Source organism: Centruroides sculpturatus, unplaced genomic scaffold (assembly GCF_000671375.1).
Source record: "Centruroides sculpturatus isolate CEXI.00-Female unplaced genomic scaffold, Cexi_2.0 scaffold67, whole genome shotgun sequence".
Classification (NCBI taxonomy): Eukaryota; Metazoa; Arthropoda; class Arachnida; order Scorpiones; family Buthidae; genus Centruroides; species Centruroides sculpturatus.
In genome coordinates this window covers 122,602-138,089 of record NW_019384305.1, presented here as the reverse complement: position 1 = coordinate 138,089, position 15,488 = coordinate 122,602, and the positions used below count along the sequence as shown (strand labels likewise).

The window sequence follows — 15,488 nt, the reverse complement described above, 5'->3', positions numbered from 1 at the left end:
GGCGCCCGCTAGGACTTAGTGCCTGGAGCGGCTGCTCCGTTCGCCCTATGGTAGGGCCGGCTCTGACTGGAAATGCAGGTGTTTTACATTCGAATGGATAGTTTGTCGGGATTATTGATATGCTATTAAATGATATATCTGTCCTTCAATTTTGAATGTTGGCATGAAATTTCAAGTATTTCAGTGGCTTGTCATTTGGAAGGCTTATTTGTGCTTTAAAAATATTTAGTATCAGGATGAGTCCCATTTAATAGTGATAGAAAAAGTTCGGGGGTAAGTGCAACACCCAGGTTAACTTAGCCAGAAGAGCAGCAAATCCCCTGTGATTCGTTCTTCCACTTCAGAGCACTACGATACCCACATACTTTATCTATAGACCCAATATTAGCTGATGATGAATAGTCTGAGTGTTATAAATGAAAGCACTTCAGAGTTTTTGCTCCAAGGATTTGTCATTTTTGAGTAGACATAATATTCGCTCACACAAATAAATAAAACTCACGCAAAAACAGCTAGGCCAAATGAGTCACGAACACAATACGTAACGATTCGAAAACCCGTCATATGTACACGTACTGCCATCTGGCATGATGACGTCACTTTTTGAATCCCTCGAAAATTTTGCTAATTAACTAATTATAATTTAATCCCAGTTCTTCAAATATAATAGTTAACTTCAATAATACATTTTTCTTAGTACTTCTTGTCAAGACATTATCTATAATTCATGTGTCGCCATCTAGTGAAGAGAAAGAAATAGAAATCCGTTGCAGTTTTATTTAATTAATAAAAAAAACTGCAGATTTGATTAGTGGTAAACATTCCGGGGATCATAAAGACGGTACAGTTAAAATTTGGTAACGATTGGTTCAATAGTTTTCGCGGTTAATTGGAACAAACGAAAAATATAGTAGTATAGATTCTCAGAACAATGATTCGCCAATCAGTGGCGTGCCATCCTTGGAAGCGGTGGAAGCGCCGCTTCCCTTGTACGGTATTTTCTAAAATATAAATACATATTTCGCGATTATTTTCATATTTTAACGTACTTTGAATTAATTAAAATTAATATTTTGTTATAACCTCATTATGTATCTTATTACAAATTTCTATACTATACATGTAAAAAGAACGATAAGATCGTTATTGTATATTCGAATATCAGTGGCGGAACGGAAGCGCTGTATTATCGAATAGGGGGCAGCGTCCACGGCGAAAATATCTGAACGGTGTAAAGTAGCCAGATCATACGCATTTGCGAATGCGCTATACAGAGCACACAGCAAAATGTATAACGCTTCCGATGATTCTATCCAGGACCAGTTCTGGGCTGTTAGCCGCCTGCCTGCTAGATATTTGACCGCCCTCGCCCAATTATGTGAATCGCGAGTAGATTTATAACTTAAGCAGATTTAGTAAGACAATTAACCTTTATTTTCTTTGGACTAAACGTTTTCTTTGTTCACTAGTGGCTATGATAAAACCACCGAACACTGGTAGATAGTCGCGCATCGCCAGTGGACTATAGTCACATGGAGTTTTCTTCGTGTCTAACACCTAAATAGGAACCAGTTTCTCACAAAGTCTTCCCAGAAGGCTTTATGAGAAACTCAGTTCTCATAAAAAGTCTGAGTTTACGAGGAAACATTAGGCTCTGTGGCAGATGTCAATGTGTTGTGTTTCAACACATTGACATCTGCCACATTAGGGGGGGCAATATCGAATCTAGGCAGTCAAAAAATCACCCGGAATTTTTCGAGGGGATGATCTCTTCCGAATATGTTGGGTCCCGTTCCTCACCACCCCTATTTAGGTTTGACTGAATCCACAATAGGTATGATTAAAAGATTTTCTTAGTGCCGACAAGGCAAGTGGAGACAAAAATGAAGGAATATCTCAACTCTAACTGATCAGTGATTTTCCAGGATATTGCAACAAGCTTCTTTAATACCTAATAATTTATTTCAAGTTTTTAAATAAGTTTATTACACAGCTGGTAATGCAATAAAAAATAATTTCTTTGTTGATTTAAATCTTTTCAGCAAATTGCAAAAATCATAATTTTATGTATGTATTCAATTTTCCTTTATTCTCATATTTGGAAATTTAATATGAAACTGACAGTGATGATGGTTATAATTTATATTTTATCTTAGACGCTCTAAAATGAGAAAATAACATTTTTCTAAAATAAACTTTTTCTTAGTTAAATGATTTTTTAAATTAACTAAGTTCCATATTGAGTGGGAAAACAGAATTTTGAATACAAAATTTTTCTATATATAATTAAAAGTTGCTCATGTTCTATAAATTATATATTCATTATCTTAATTCAAGCAAATATCAAGTGAAAATGTTCACAAATTAAGAAACATGTCTGATTTTTTTAAGAGTATAATTTTTTTCTTCTCATAAATAAATGGTGTAAGGAAGAACTTATTTTTCCTTACACTTGTTAGTGGAGTATATCCTACACAGCAATATACTGGTTCCTAGTGCTATGCCAGATCAAAGTGAAGACAGACAAAACATTTATTTTCTGTAGTTATCAGGACTGTGGAGTCGGAGTCGTGGAGTTTTGGTGTTTTAGTCGGAGTCGTCAAAAAATCCTCCGACTCCTTTTTACTTACCAACTTGTTATGTATATAAAACGGAAAAGTATTGGAATCGTGTCAAATTTGACCCTCCAAAGTTTTTTTTTTTTTGCAAATCTACACGTTTGGAGACCTCCTGAACCCCTCAAAAAAGTCAGTAAAGGGGGAAAATTCGCGCGCGCGTGTGCTGGCGTCTAATTTGTTTAATTTCATTCTGAGATATTGTTTAATATCTCAGAACGGGTAAGTTTAAGAAACGAAACGTGGCACTGTAGCTTGCATATAAAAGGGCATTAATACTATTAAATTTTGGTTCTTAATTAAAGGTCGGCAGGGTGAAGACATAAAAGTGGTCATGTGTCATATTTCTTAGGGTACGTTCGTAAAGTCGAACGAGTTAAACGAGAATGATGTCATCGTTATTGTTATTTCGTTAGACTTTTCGAACGATTCGTTTAGAACTAAATGGCTGTTTCTAAAATCGAAGATACAAATGTTGCTAGTACAGCCTTATCCGAAATATTTTTCTTAGATTGCTTCGGGTGGACAGTTACTCCAATCATTTCATCTTTTAATTCACAATTTAAACACTCGAGTAGATTTAGAAACATCGATATCGTCGGGCGCCATTTTCCTAACGAAGTAAACCAACTCTTTCCTTCGTGAACTTCGTTAGAGTTTCGTTCGAAACGTCATCACCGCAGAGCATGCGCACTGAGCGAGACTACTACTTTTCGAACGATTCGTTACTAACGCGTTTAACTCGTTCGACTTAACGAACGTACCCTTAATGAATATTTTACTCGTTATTAGCGTTCAAAATTAAAAAAAAAATAAAATAAAACTCGTCTCTACCCTCAAAGTAAGCTTTTTAGCCATTTTATAATAGTACAGTAAAACTCGTTAAGATGTTAGAATGTATATGGGGACACGATTTAGTTCAACCACTTTAATGCTTAATAACTAACTACTGTGTTAAACCATTGACCACAGAAATTATTAGGCTTCAAACAGAATGAACAAAATCATGCCCCCCACCAGTAGCGTAGCGAAGCGCCCCAGGCGGCACTTTTTAGGGGGCGAAAAATTTCACAATAAATAATAATAATAACTTGTAAGAATTTGAACCATTTTATTTCATATTTTCGTCCACCTACGATTCGGACCGATTGAAATGAGCACGGAATAGTGTTACCAGCCGACTCGCCGTCCGAGGATATCGTGCGCAACTTGTCGACCTTTTTTTTCTTTATTTTTTTGCTTGTACGATTCATTCGTAATCACATACACCTCCAATATCCAGTAGGGCTAGGTCACTTGCGTTACTCCTATCCAAGTCTCCCTAGTCGCTAACTGTAACTGATTTAGAATCGGCATGCGCTGCACGTTATTATTCTCATTGCAAAATGACATTGCGCATACGTCAGGTACTTCTGTTCGAACAAACCTCACCTGCCGTCCGGGTCAGCGATTTTAAAAAGGTGGCAACACTAGCACGGAATTTTTCATTACTTATTCTGTGACGAAACTGAATTTTAGTTTTTTAAATTGAGATACGTAAATAAGGGGGCGACGAAATTTTCCTCCGCCCCGGGCGGCTGACACCCACGCTACGCCAATGCCCCCCCACACAGTCTAACATCCACACATAGAAAAAACCTCGAATCTTTTGCATATCTCGAAATTTTACGGTGTCCTGAGTCAAAAAATGTAAAAATTTGGGAGGGGTCATTTTTTGACCGAGCGCTACACTTTTCCTCTGTTATATATAACAACCGGAAAAGTAAAAATTATTGAATACATATTTATATATTACTTAGAGAAGTCTTTCAGCTTTGGAATAAAAAGTTTCTACGCTCTGTCTTTATTAGAACTCTATCTATTGAATCTTTTATTCTGAGGTCACGTGATGACATCAGAATTTCCGGGTCTCTTTTGGTAACAAATCCGCCCCTAGTCGGAGTCGGTAGATTTTTACGCGACTCCACAGCCCTGGTAGTTATGCATTGTTTCTGTAATTCTTAAATTTCTGACTACATGACACAGTGTTGTTTTAGTATGGTAGCTTTCTGTAATGCGGTGTTTATACTTTCTAAAATTTCTGTATGGTGGGTGTGTGTGTGTGTTATTACACTTGTGCAAGAAAAAACTACAGGCATAATAAGCACTTCCATCCATTATCCACAGATGCTTTATTTCACCAATAAGTTCTGATTATTATACTAAAGAAATAAGTAATTCATTTTGTATGTTGTGGCTGTTTTGTACAGTTATATCTGTGGTTATGGCTTTATCAATAGTATATTTTGTGTATATTATTTTCTATGATTTTGTATTAGTAGTATGGTTCCTGACTGTTTAATAGTTTGTTTGTGTGCAAGCTTTTAATGTTATATTTGCTATTTGGTTATGTCAAAGTATTCAGCTTTGTTAAAAGCAGCAACCTGATAACTCTTATGGCATTTTCTACAAGTGTCATGAATGTGTCTTTTAAAATGTGATTCTTGTAATTTCTTGTATTTATGACCTGGTCTTCTATGGCAATCACAAACCCTGTCATCTCAACAAAGAAGCATCCAGAAGTTTAATGCAGTTCTGTCAACATGATCCTGACCAAGAGTATCAGTGCTTAGAGTGAGGCTCCTACATCCAAGACTGCTTCATAGTGCTTGTCTCTCTTGTGCACTGTGTAGATTTAATAATGTATAGTTTTTGTTTGCAAGAATTACAACTTTGTATAATTATGGTGGTGATTTTTTCATTAAAAAAAATCACTATGTTTGCAGTCTCTTACAGTATTTGTTTGTTGTGAAGATTTATAGATATAAGGTCTTGTCTTCCCTCTTTATGAAGAAGAGTCAGCCTTCTATTGATGACTTAGGATTGTTATGTCTTGTTAATGTTCATGCTTTCCTTTGGAATGTTCTAGTTGTGTGTGTCCAATGTATGATATATATGTTGACTGCACTAATTTTGCATTCAGCTGTGTTACTGGTAATTAGTTCAATTTGCTGTTGTATTCTTTTGTTAGTCTTTATCTTATTTGGGCATGTTCTGTGAGTTTGGCCTGTTGGAATCCTACATATATAATTTGTTGACTTTGTCCTCATTCATGGATTCAATATCATCACCATTTCCAAGTACAAAACTATCTCACTCCAGGATTCCTTTTTCTATGTGAAATGTTCTACATTGTCTAGGCTAAACTCCATTGTACTAAGTTAACTTCTAATAGGTGATTTAATTGTGTTTGAGTAGATGCATAGTGTTTTGTGTCAAGCATGAGATAAGTAATATGTATTGTTCTGTTGAGTTTGATGATGTATCCACATTTAGTGTTGTTTGACCTATTGGTTTTGCCTGGCCTTAAACCCACTATCCAGAGTAGATGTAATGAATCTCCCTGAAAAATGCCTCTCCTTAAGTGTATTTTGCTTGTTTAAATGATAGGGTGGGTACAAAATCTTTCACCTCTATAGAAAATTAATACGTTCCATTTGTTGTTTGAGATAAAAGAACAGAAAACAATGGAAGAAGCATTTGCAGACTTTTAGCAGAAATATAAATGACATGCTCCTATGGGAAAAGTGTCGTTTTAGGAGGAGGCTAAGATTTTTACAACAGGGAGTGCAAAATAGAATTGAAGCAACAGCAGATCTTCCATCAGATGTGAAAAATGGAGCAAAGTTAAGCTGTTACTGATATTGCCCATAGAATCAATACAGAAACATTCTGAAGAACTGGTATACCTGAACAATGCCTAAGCTTATTCTTTAAGGATTACCACTTGTAAAAATCATATGGTCCATCAGAAAAGTGTTCTTTTAGGTGGTGGCTATTGTTCATCTCTCTGCTGAAGTCTGTAAATGCTACTTCTGTTGTTTTTTGTTCTTCTCCTTTTATAAACCCAACAACTAGTGATTACATGTTCTTCAGCCATTATTTGGAACATGCCATTAATTTTCTATAGAGACAATGGACTTTACACATACAGGACAGTGACAATGTTCTCCAGAAATGTAATATAGCTGTTATATTTGGCATTATTACTTTGTTCTTTCATTTAAATTTTGATTATTGATTTAATCTACTGATATTATATTTTATATCATCTCTGAGAAACATAGCTGCCTTCTGATTAGTGATTTGAATTAACACAGTATTTACAGCTTTTGCTTATTTGTAAGAGAAACAATCTATTTTGCCTATTATAGATCTAACATTTATTAAAAGAATTAAAAGAAAAAAGTACCGCAAAAAATAATAAAAATTAAATATGTAATGTAAAACTGAAATAAATTATATTTCCTTGATTCTAAGATAAAATCCTATTCAATTCATGGTGTAAGTTTTGTTAAGTAAGAAAAGCAACAGAAATTCCGTGAAATAGATTACGTAATGTTCAGCAACATTATTTTTATCATCTTCTATATACACAATAATGCTTATTTTTAATTATTATGCCTTTGTGTCCTATATCTTAATTTAATATTTATCTTATATACTAGTACATTATCAATTAACAGGATTTTAAACTTATTTTTAATGTTTAAGAATCTTTTTGATAGCATTATGATGGAGTTTAATTTAAACACACACAGCTATTAAAGCTCGTTTGAACATGTATGAGCAATAGAGAAAGACATTATCAGCAGTCATCTCATGATGGCTGCTGATTGCCATTTTCAACTGAAAATATGACATTTTATGTATTTTTATTTTTTTCTTTTGAAATAGAAAAGTTGTATCTTAGAATCAAGGAAATACAGGTGTGTGTGTGTGTGTGTGAAAGCTGAAGTTGAGATATGAATAAATATTTTTATTATTATTGTAAAAAAAGTTTAATAATAACAGATTATTAATTTTTTTTTGAATTATAAGGATTATTATATATCAAAAGAAAGGATAAAATTATAAAATGATGCTGGAAAAAAAAAATACAATTAAATAACTATTCACTATTCTTTGAAGTGCAAAATAAACGTGTTTCATACTTAATTATATGAAATTTGATTTACAGTTACAAATATTGTTATTTATTTCCTTAAATTCAACATTTTCCTTTTATGAATTGTCAAATGAATGTTGTTATATAGGCTATAGCATGATATTTTAAATAGTTTAAACTTTTTGTAATTGAAATTTTTCTGACAAATATATAAAACTATTAACCGATCTGTTCACGGTATTAATATTTTTTATCTAAAAAAACATATAATTGTTGAAATAAGATGTTATTTTGATTTATAACAGCATTTGATTGAATATAAGCCAGTTAATTACTTTTAAAATTAATAAATTTAATATGATAATTTATGACTTTAAATTTTGATAATAGAAGTATGATTAATAAATCTGATGATTAAAAGAATTCCATTACTACAATGAAAATGGTGGTGTTCTAAAGGACATGATTAATTTCTGTTTAATATCAAGAATAATCTGAAACCAATGTTTTAATCTCATTTTAGTTTAGTTTCAAGTAGGCTTAAATTTTATAATTATTTCAGTTTACCCCAAATACTTTCTTCTGTAGAAATGAAAATTTAAATGCTAATCACCAATACCTTTTACTTCTTGTAACCCATTTATGGGAATCTTTTTCATTCTTCTTTTCATAGTAATTTGTAAAAACTTTACAATATCTTAAGCAGAAACAATATAAATAGATTAAAATGCCAAATTCACTAAAAACATTAAAATATAAAATGAATGTATTTTAATGATTTAACTGAATTTGTGAGTTAAAAAATTATTAATTCTTTATCCGATATCATGTGCTCTAAGTTTTTGTACTCTAATCAATTTACGTATTAATAGAAAATGAATATTTTCTTCAATTCATCCATAGTCTTCAACAAGTTCATTAACATCAATCAAGAAGAATGCAGCCATTTTTAATAATGTTAACTCTCAACTATTTAAAAATAATTATTTTCAGTCAATAATTTTTACATGAATAGAGAATTTATGTATAATATAAATTATGAGGTTTCTTATTCTGCAAATATTTTAGAAAAATAATTTTTATTATTAATAAAATTTAGATTGTTTTTCATAAATTAAATATTAAAAATGAACATTTAGTGTAGATAAGGAATATTAAATTCCACTTGAAAATGACCAAACATGATTTTTATCAAGTTAAAAACTATTGTCTATTCTTCTTTGTAATGAAATAAATAAATTTAATAGATTAGAAAAGATAGTTAACAGTTTCAGTTGGGGTTCACAGTAGGGGAAAAAATTATATAAAATTATTTGATCTGAAAATTATTTTTAAATTAGAAAATATTTATATTCATCAAATATTATACTTGATGAATATTGAAATCAAGCATTTTAATATACTTATATTAATACATTTTTCATTTTTAATAAAAAATTAAGACTATCAACAAGATGGAAAACTTTTAATAACCTGCAAAATTTTGATAAAAGTTCATTAAAATATATTTTAATTATTAAAACAGGATAGTGTTCTTTGCAAAGTAATTATTTACATTAATGAATTAAATCTTTAAATATTTTTTTTATCTGTCAATTTTAAAATTATAAATAGCCAAACATTTTATAAGGAAAATGTTCTTTTCTTTCTTAAAAATAAAGTTGTTTAATAAGATATAGAAATACAAGATGATTTCTCTGATGAATATTTGATTTATTTGACAGTTTATTTTAATAAATACTTTGATCGAATTGCATATACTGTATATAATGTTGTGAGCCCCACCACAACCTTTTCAATTATAACAGATGGAATTGAATTTTTCTGTTATTTTTCCAAATAAAAATTTCTTATTGTAAACAAGATTCATATAAAAATTACAATAAGGATTTGTAATTATTCCAAAATAGTTCTGTGGATTAAATATATGCTTTCATACTCTGTTTTAAAAGAATTGGAGACCTGTATTGTTTCATTTAAAACTCAGAGAAGTATTATTACATAGTTGCATCTTAGTTTATTTATTGATCATGGAGGCTGAAGTATAAAAATACACAAGCTAAGAAAGGAAAGGCAATTGATCTAAACTAATTGTTGTGTACAAGTGTAATGAATGTAATGTTTTATGTGTGATGTGTTTTCAAAGTTTTACAACAAATCATAAAAAGCTTTTGTGAGTTTAGTGTGTCATTCTTATACATAGGACGATGATACAAGCCACAAATGTACAAATATATTCACAAGTTTTACAGGTGGGAGTCTTTAACAGGTTATGAAAGCAATGTTGCAGATTGCTTGGACAGTCTCGATTTTATTTTCGCTGAAAGGACTGTACCTACTGCAATGAGTAAATACTCTTATGCTTTCTTTTTCCTACCTTAGACATTCCACACCATAATTTGATTTACCAATTTTCAATTACAAATACTGACATCAAGTCAGCAAAAGGTGATGTTTTATATACATGTGATAAGTTAAAGGCTGGATGACAGAACAGGCTCAGTCCCGTCAACCTGTATCTCTTATTTATTTATTCTATGATTCAATAATGAGAAAGATCTATACACATGAAGGGAAGGATATGAATAAAGGGAAAAAAATTATATTAATTATTCTTAACAACATGAGGTAATGTCATTTTTTTTTAATCTGGGATTTAGTGTGTATGTTGCAGCTAGACATTGATACCATCCAGCCTGGCAATGCATAATAAGATGGATGTCGATCTGGCAATTCAAAACTGTCACAAAAAATAAATGCACTTATCTGAAGACATGCACTTCTGATACTGATGAACACAAATGTGACTTGTTGATTACAAAAAAACAACATAAAACTTCTAATAAACATTTCCAGGCATCAAATCGGTTAATTAAAAGGGGAGAAAAAACTGATGGCAATTCAATATGGCATGATGCCAGATTCAAAATGAGTTGACGTGACCCATTTGAAATTCACCACTCGTATATTCTCTATACACCACACATACATCAGAATTTTCCAAAAATCTTGTTATGTACATGGTAAATATGTACATGAAGTCAGTCAATCAATTAGTCAAAATTTTGGTAAGTTCCATGACTGGCAGATCAATGCTTTGGTCTCTAGAAATATATCGGTGGAGTTCACAAACAATGGTTAGGATTTCCATTGTTAATACTATATGTGCTACAGGCTGTATACATTGCACATAATTTATAACTGATACCCATAATGTTCCATTCTTGGCTATCTATGACTATCTTTAGAACAGCGTCTTCTTTTTGCTGGAACACATTCTTGATGTTCTGAAATAAAAATGTTTTTATATATAAAAATTAAATATTTTTTAAAAATTTGAATGCTTTATTAATTGGTATTTCAAGTTGATTTGACATTTATAAGTATGGCTTTAAAATGAAATAAATCAGCAATCAAAATCCAATAATTTTGATATATAAACATTTTTTAAACATTATTTGTAAAATTAAATTCACTGCTTTAACATAAAATTTTGCATTATATAAAACAGTATGCAAATTTCACATTATTAATAAAGGAGAAAGAGATGCTTTCAATAAACCTAAAAATTCTAAATGTTTTAGTTATGCAGAATATTTGTATATGTATGAGAACTGAAATATTGATAACATTAATTAGTTTAATCAAATTTAGATATGATCTTCACTATTATACTATTACCATTAATTTTCCTGTACAAAATGATTACAAAGATGTCATCAAATATAAATTTAAAATAAACAAAATAAATACAAACCTCCGGATCCCCTTGTCTTTCTTTTAGCCGGAGTTGAATCATCGTCTTTATTTGCTTGTTGCCCGCCAATCAATTTAGAATCTTGTTCACGTCCTCGGGTATTGCGCTGTGCTCCACTTCTAGTAGGCGAATGCCTTTCCTGAGCTGCAAACGGAATAGTTTAAAATTTATTATTTTTAATATTAATAAATGTTTTTATTTCAGTTACATCAATCTTTAATATATTGAAGAGAAACAGAAAATTTACTTCTCTTCATACATTCCTCAAACAACAACAAATGCAAAATTACAATCTATTTTATTAGAGTTATTGAACTAAAATAGCATGAGTACATCTTAATATTTGTGCATAATGTCTTATTGTTTGATAATTCCAACAAAACAGGTGAACCGATTCAGAAAACTTTGGTAACTATTTTTAATTAATAAAATGTATTAAAAAATTTAATTTTTTCTGGAAATACAAATTAATTCCAAAGTATAAATATACAGTGGAATTATTTAAATTTTCAATATTTGTCACATTTTGATGACTTTTCCCCATATTCATCAGTATTTTCTGTATTTGTTGTCAATCCCAACACAGGCAGTTATGCTACAATCGCACGTCTGTGCCAATCAGCTAGTCGTGTTAGCTTAGTGTTGCCAATTTAGCTAATTTTTTGCTAGATTTAGTGGATTTATGAACATTCTAGCTATGCAAATTACCTGAATTATAATGGCCTAGCTATTTTTATAATGCTATCTAGTGAATACTATGATACGCTTCTTGTCTAGACTTCTTAGTGCTCACAAGTCATTAAGATTGGCCTTCCTTTACCACAGGACCACAAATTAAACTTAGAAAAATACTGTTTTATTTTCAGAATTCATTTCGGACTGGAGTCCCTCATCAGCTTTTTTGCTACAAAATTAAAAAGGGGGTGAACCATAATTGACACAAATGAAAAAAGGCTGTAGACTTATGATGTTTAGAACATTAAAAGATTAATTTTTTTTGTTTTATGGGGTGTTTATACATAAAATTTGGTAGTGCTGATACAATAAAACAGAATAATAAACTAAGGTACTGATAAAACAGTAAATTAGTAAAAATATACATGCCATAAAACAAAAAATTAATCTTTTAATGTTCTAAACATCATATCAACATATTAAACGTTAGTCTACAGCCTTTTTTCATTTGTGTCAATTACAGTTCTTTAAAATTGTTAACCCCCTTTTTAATTTTGTAGCAAAAAAGCTGAGGAGGGACTCCAGTCTGAAATGCATTCTGAAAATAAAACAGGGTTTTTTGGTCCTGCGGTGGTGTAATAAGTCTAGTGGTAAAGTAAGGCCAATCTTAGTGCTCACTAGCTATAAAAAATCAAACAATTTTAATGGAAACAAATGATTTGAATATTTAAATATTTTTATTAAAATATCTAGCTATAATTTCAAAATTCAAATAATTTTGAGTTGGCAACACTATGTCAGATAGCTGTATTTAGTCAGTCTGCTTTGTGCAGTTGTTGTCTGTGTTCTTGGTTTCTTGCATTTATTATTTTCAAAAACTCAAGTTCTAATGGCTCCAACAAAGTGCACTGGAGAAAAACAGCAATAATAATTTTTATCTCTATTGTTGTTTTTGCTAAGTCTGAGAATAGACAAAGTAGAGAGGTTACGGCTAAAATGTGAATGTCAAACGTTAAACACCGCCATCTTGTAATACTAGAAGTTTGACAATGGAGTTTGGAATGTCATTGGAATAATGCTCGACGTTCCAAATGTCATTGTCAAACTTCTAAGCTTACAAGATTTTGACATTCATGTTTTAGAGACAAAAACTTCAGCTAAAACCTCTCTAGTGTTTCCAACTTAGCCAAAGAATTTAATATGCCGAGATCATGATTGAAATTACCTAATGTTTTAATTGATTGATGTCTTCTTTTAAACAATAATAACCTTACTCTTCTTCCCTTCTACTATTATACTGTATTTATTTAGTACAATAAAGATAAAAATACAAAGTAAAGATTTACAAACAACAAAATTTTTATCTTTTTTTAGAATGGGAACAGATTAATTGAATATCAGTTATTTATTATGAGAAAAATTGTTTCTATGTTCATTATTTTCCACATTCGTTAGATCCTTAAGAACAAATTAATGATGAATATAGTAGTTACACTGTATTTGTTTTCTTAAATAACTATATTTTTGTACTATTATTTTATAACACCATCATTAATATTGAGGAAATATCAAACTACTTTTAAATATTAATATAATTATGTATTTTAAACATAGATATTGCATATACAAAAAGTTAAATTTTCAATGATGATTAATTCATATATTTTTATTTAAAATGAAAAATATTGCTGAATTTTAATAAATACTGGATATACCATGCTAAGATGAAAATTTACAAACCAGCTTGAATACCATATAAAATATTGCAAAAATTAGTTATTTTTTGGCATAGTAGTAACATAATTTATTCTTTACTTTTGGATGTATTATTTTTAAATACAGTAGACCCCCTATAACGCTGGTTCATATAATGCAGATTCGTATATCGCGGCAAAAAAATTGCGACCGTATTCATATAAAGATGCTAAAAGAGACTTGTAAAATGCGGTAAAACGTCAACAGGATTGGTCAAATCTGGACCAATAGTGGACGAGCAGCCGAACTACGGAGAGTTTAGGCAGGTAAGTTGAGTTTACTATCGTCTGTACAGTATATAGGCCTAAATTAGGTACTGTAAGTCTAATACAGTACTGTAATTTTATACATTTCTTATTCAACGGCCATAAAAATTATTTCTATTAATGATGTCTCTAAANGTTCGGCGCCGCTTTCCCGTAAGCCTAAAAGTTTGACGATGGTGTTTGGAATGTCGAGCGTGATTTCACCGACTATCCAAACACCATTGTCAAACTTTTAGGCTTACGGGAAAGCGGCGCCGAACGTCACATGTACACGTTTACACGTTTAAAACGTGCGCCTCAACCTCTCTAGTGCTATAGAGTGGAAAGAGCCAAAAATAAAAAAGATTTTAAAGTATTTTTATCATTAGTTTTGCTGTTGTAAAATTTAAAACTTGGCCAAAATAGCACTTAAATAATAATTATTTTCTAATGTTATTAATTCAAAACTAATTATATATCAAAAATACACAAATAAAATTAATTCAAGGTTGTGTGTAGATTTTTAAGAAATCATACAGCTGTCTTCACTTTTACCTTCAATATCTTTTTTTCATGATTTATTAACTAATTTAGTTAAAAATAGAAATTATACTATTAATTTATACTTATTTCATGTCCTTCCCAATATTATATTGCTAAATATTTTTGCTGTTATATAAGAATTATAGAATATATATCTTATTTTATCTTTTTCATTTTCCCTGATGTTAATCTTTAATTCTTGAATCAAAGTTAAGCAGATTCTACTGCATGTGAAATTTGTTATTACAATCACTTTGGGACTCAACTATTTTACTACAGTAAATCTACTCATTAGTGTATTTATATAATTATGAATAAAATTTATGAAATCCTTGGAAAATTTCTAAATCAAACAAATATAAGAATAATTTTTAATTTTAAATTATTTCAAAATCGATAAAGAATTAAAAAAACAAGTTGTTGTTTCAGAAAAACATATTATTTGAAGTCCTATTTATTGCTGATTGATTCACTTTACTTAAAATTAATAATTACATACTACATACTAGTAAGTAGCATGTAAAAAGTTTATTACATAATTAATTATTAAAATTCGGTGAATGTAATTAATTCAGAAATAAGAGGCATTGAATTTTACATAGATATGATGCCATTGTCAGAAATATTAATAATTAATATATAGCAATTAAATTTTGATATGCCTAATAAAAAGCTGTCTTGGATACCAAACTGGCAATATTTTTTATGTTAGACTAGCTGCAAGGACCCGCTTCGCTGGGTTTTTCTGAGTAATGTAGAATCTAGCTGCAAGGACCCGCTTCGCTGGGCAAAAAGTAACGATAGTGAACTAAGTGAAGATTAAGATAATTACATTATAGCTAATCTTACCCGTTTTCACAGAATGCAAGAATTAGGTCCCCCGTTTCCAGACTAATTAGAGAATTTTTACGTTTAGTCAAACGAACTATTTTCAACGTTTCTGGAACGTTTACAATCGTTCTATAATCGAA

At 30.5% G+C, this 15,488-nt stretch overlaps 1 protein-coding gene across 1 annotated transcript in view; it reads right to left on the bottom strand.

Moving 5' to 3' along the window:
• Window positions 1-9,160: 9,160 nt before the first annotated feature.
• The window catches only part of LOC111618641 (serine-rich adhesin for platelets-like), a 114,516-nt gene continuing 108,188 nt past the window's right edge, over window positions 9,161-15,488 (bottom strand). Inside the window, exons 10-11 of the mRNA XM_023360205.1 lie at window positions 11,300-11,443; window positions 9,161-10,829 (exon numbers count right to left, since the gene is read on the bottom strand). Of these exons, the coding sequence (XP_023215973.1) occupies window positions 10,771-10,829; window positions 11,300-11,443 (203 nt within the window). The 3' untranslated portion in view covers window positions 9,161-10,770. The remainder of the gene's footprint in view (window positions 10,830-11,299; window positions 11,444-15,488) is intronic.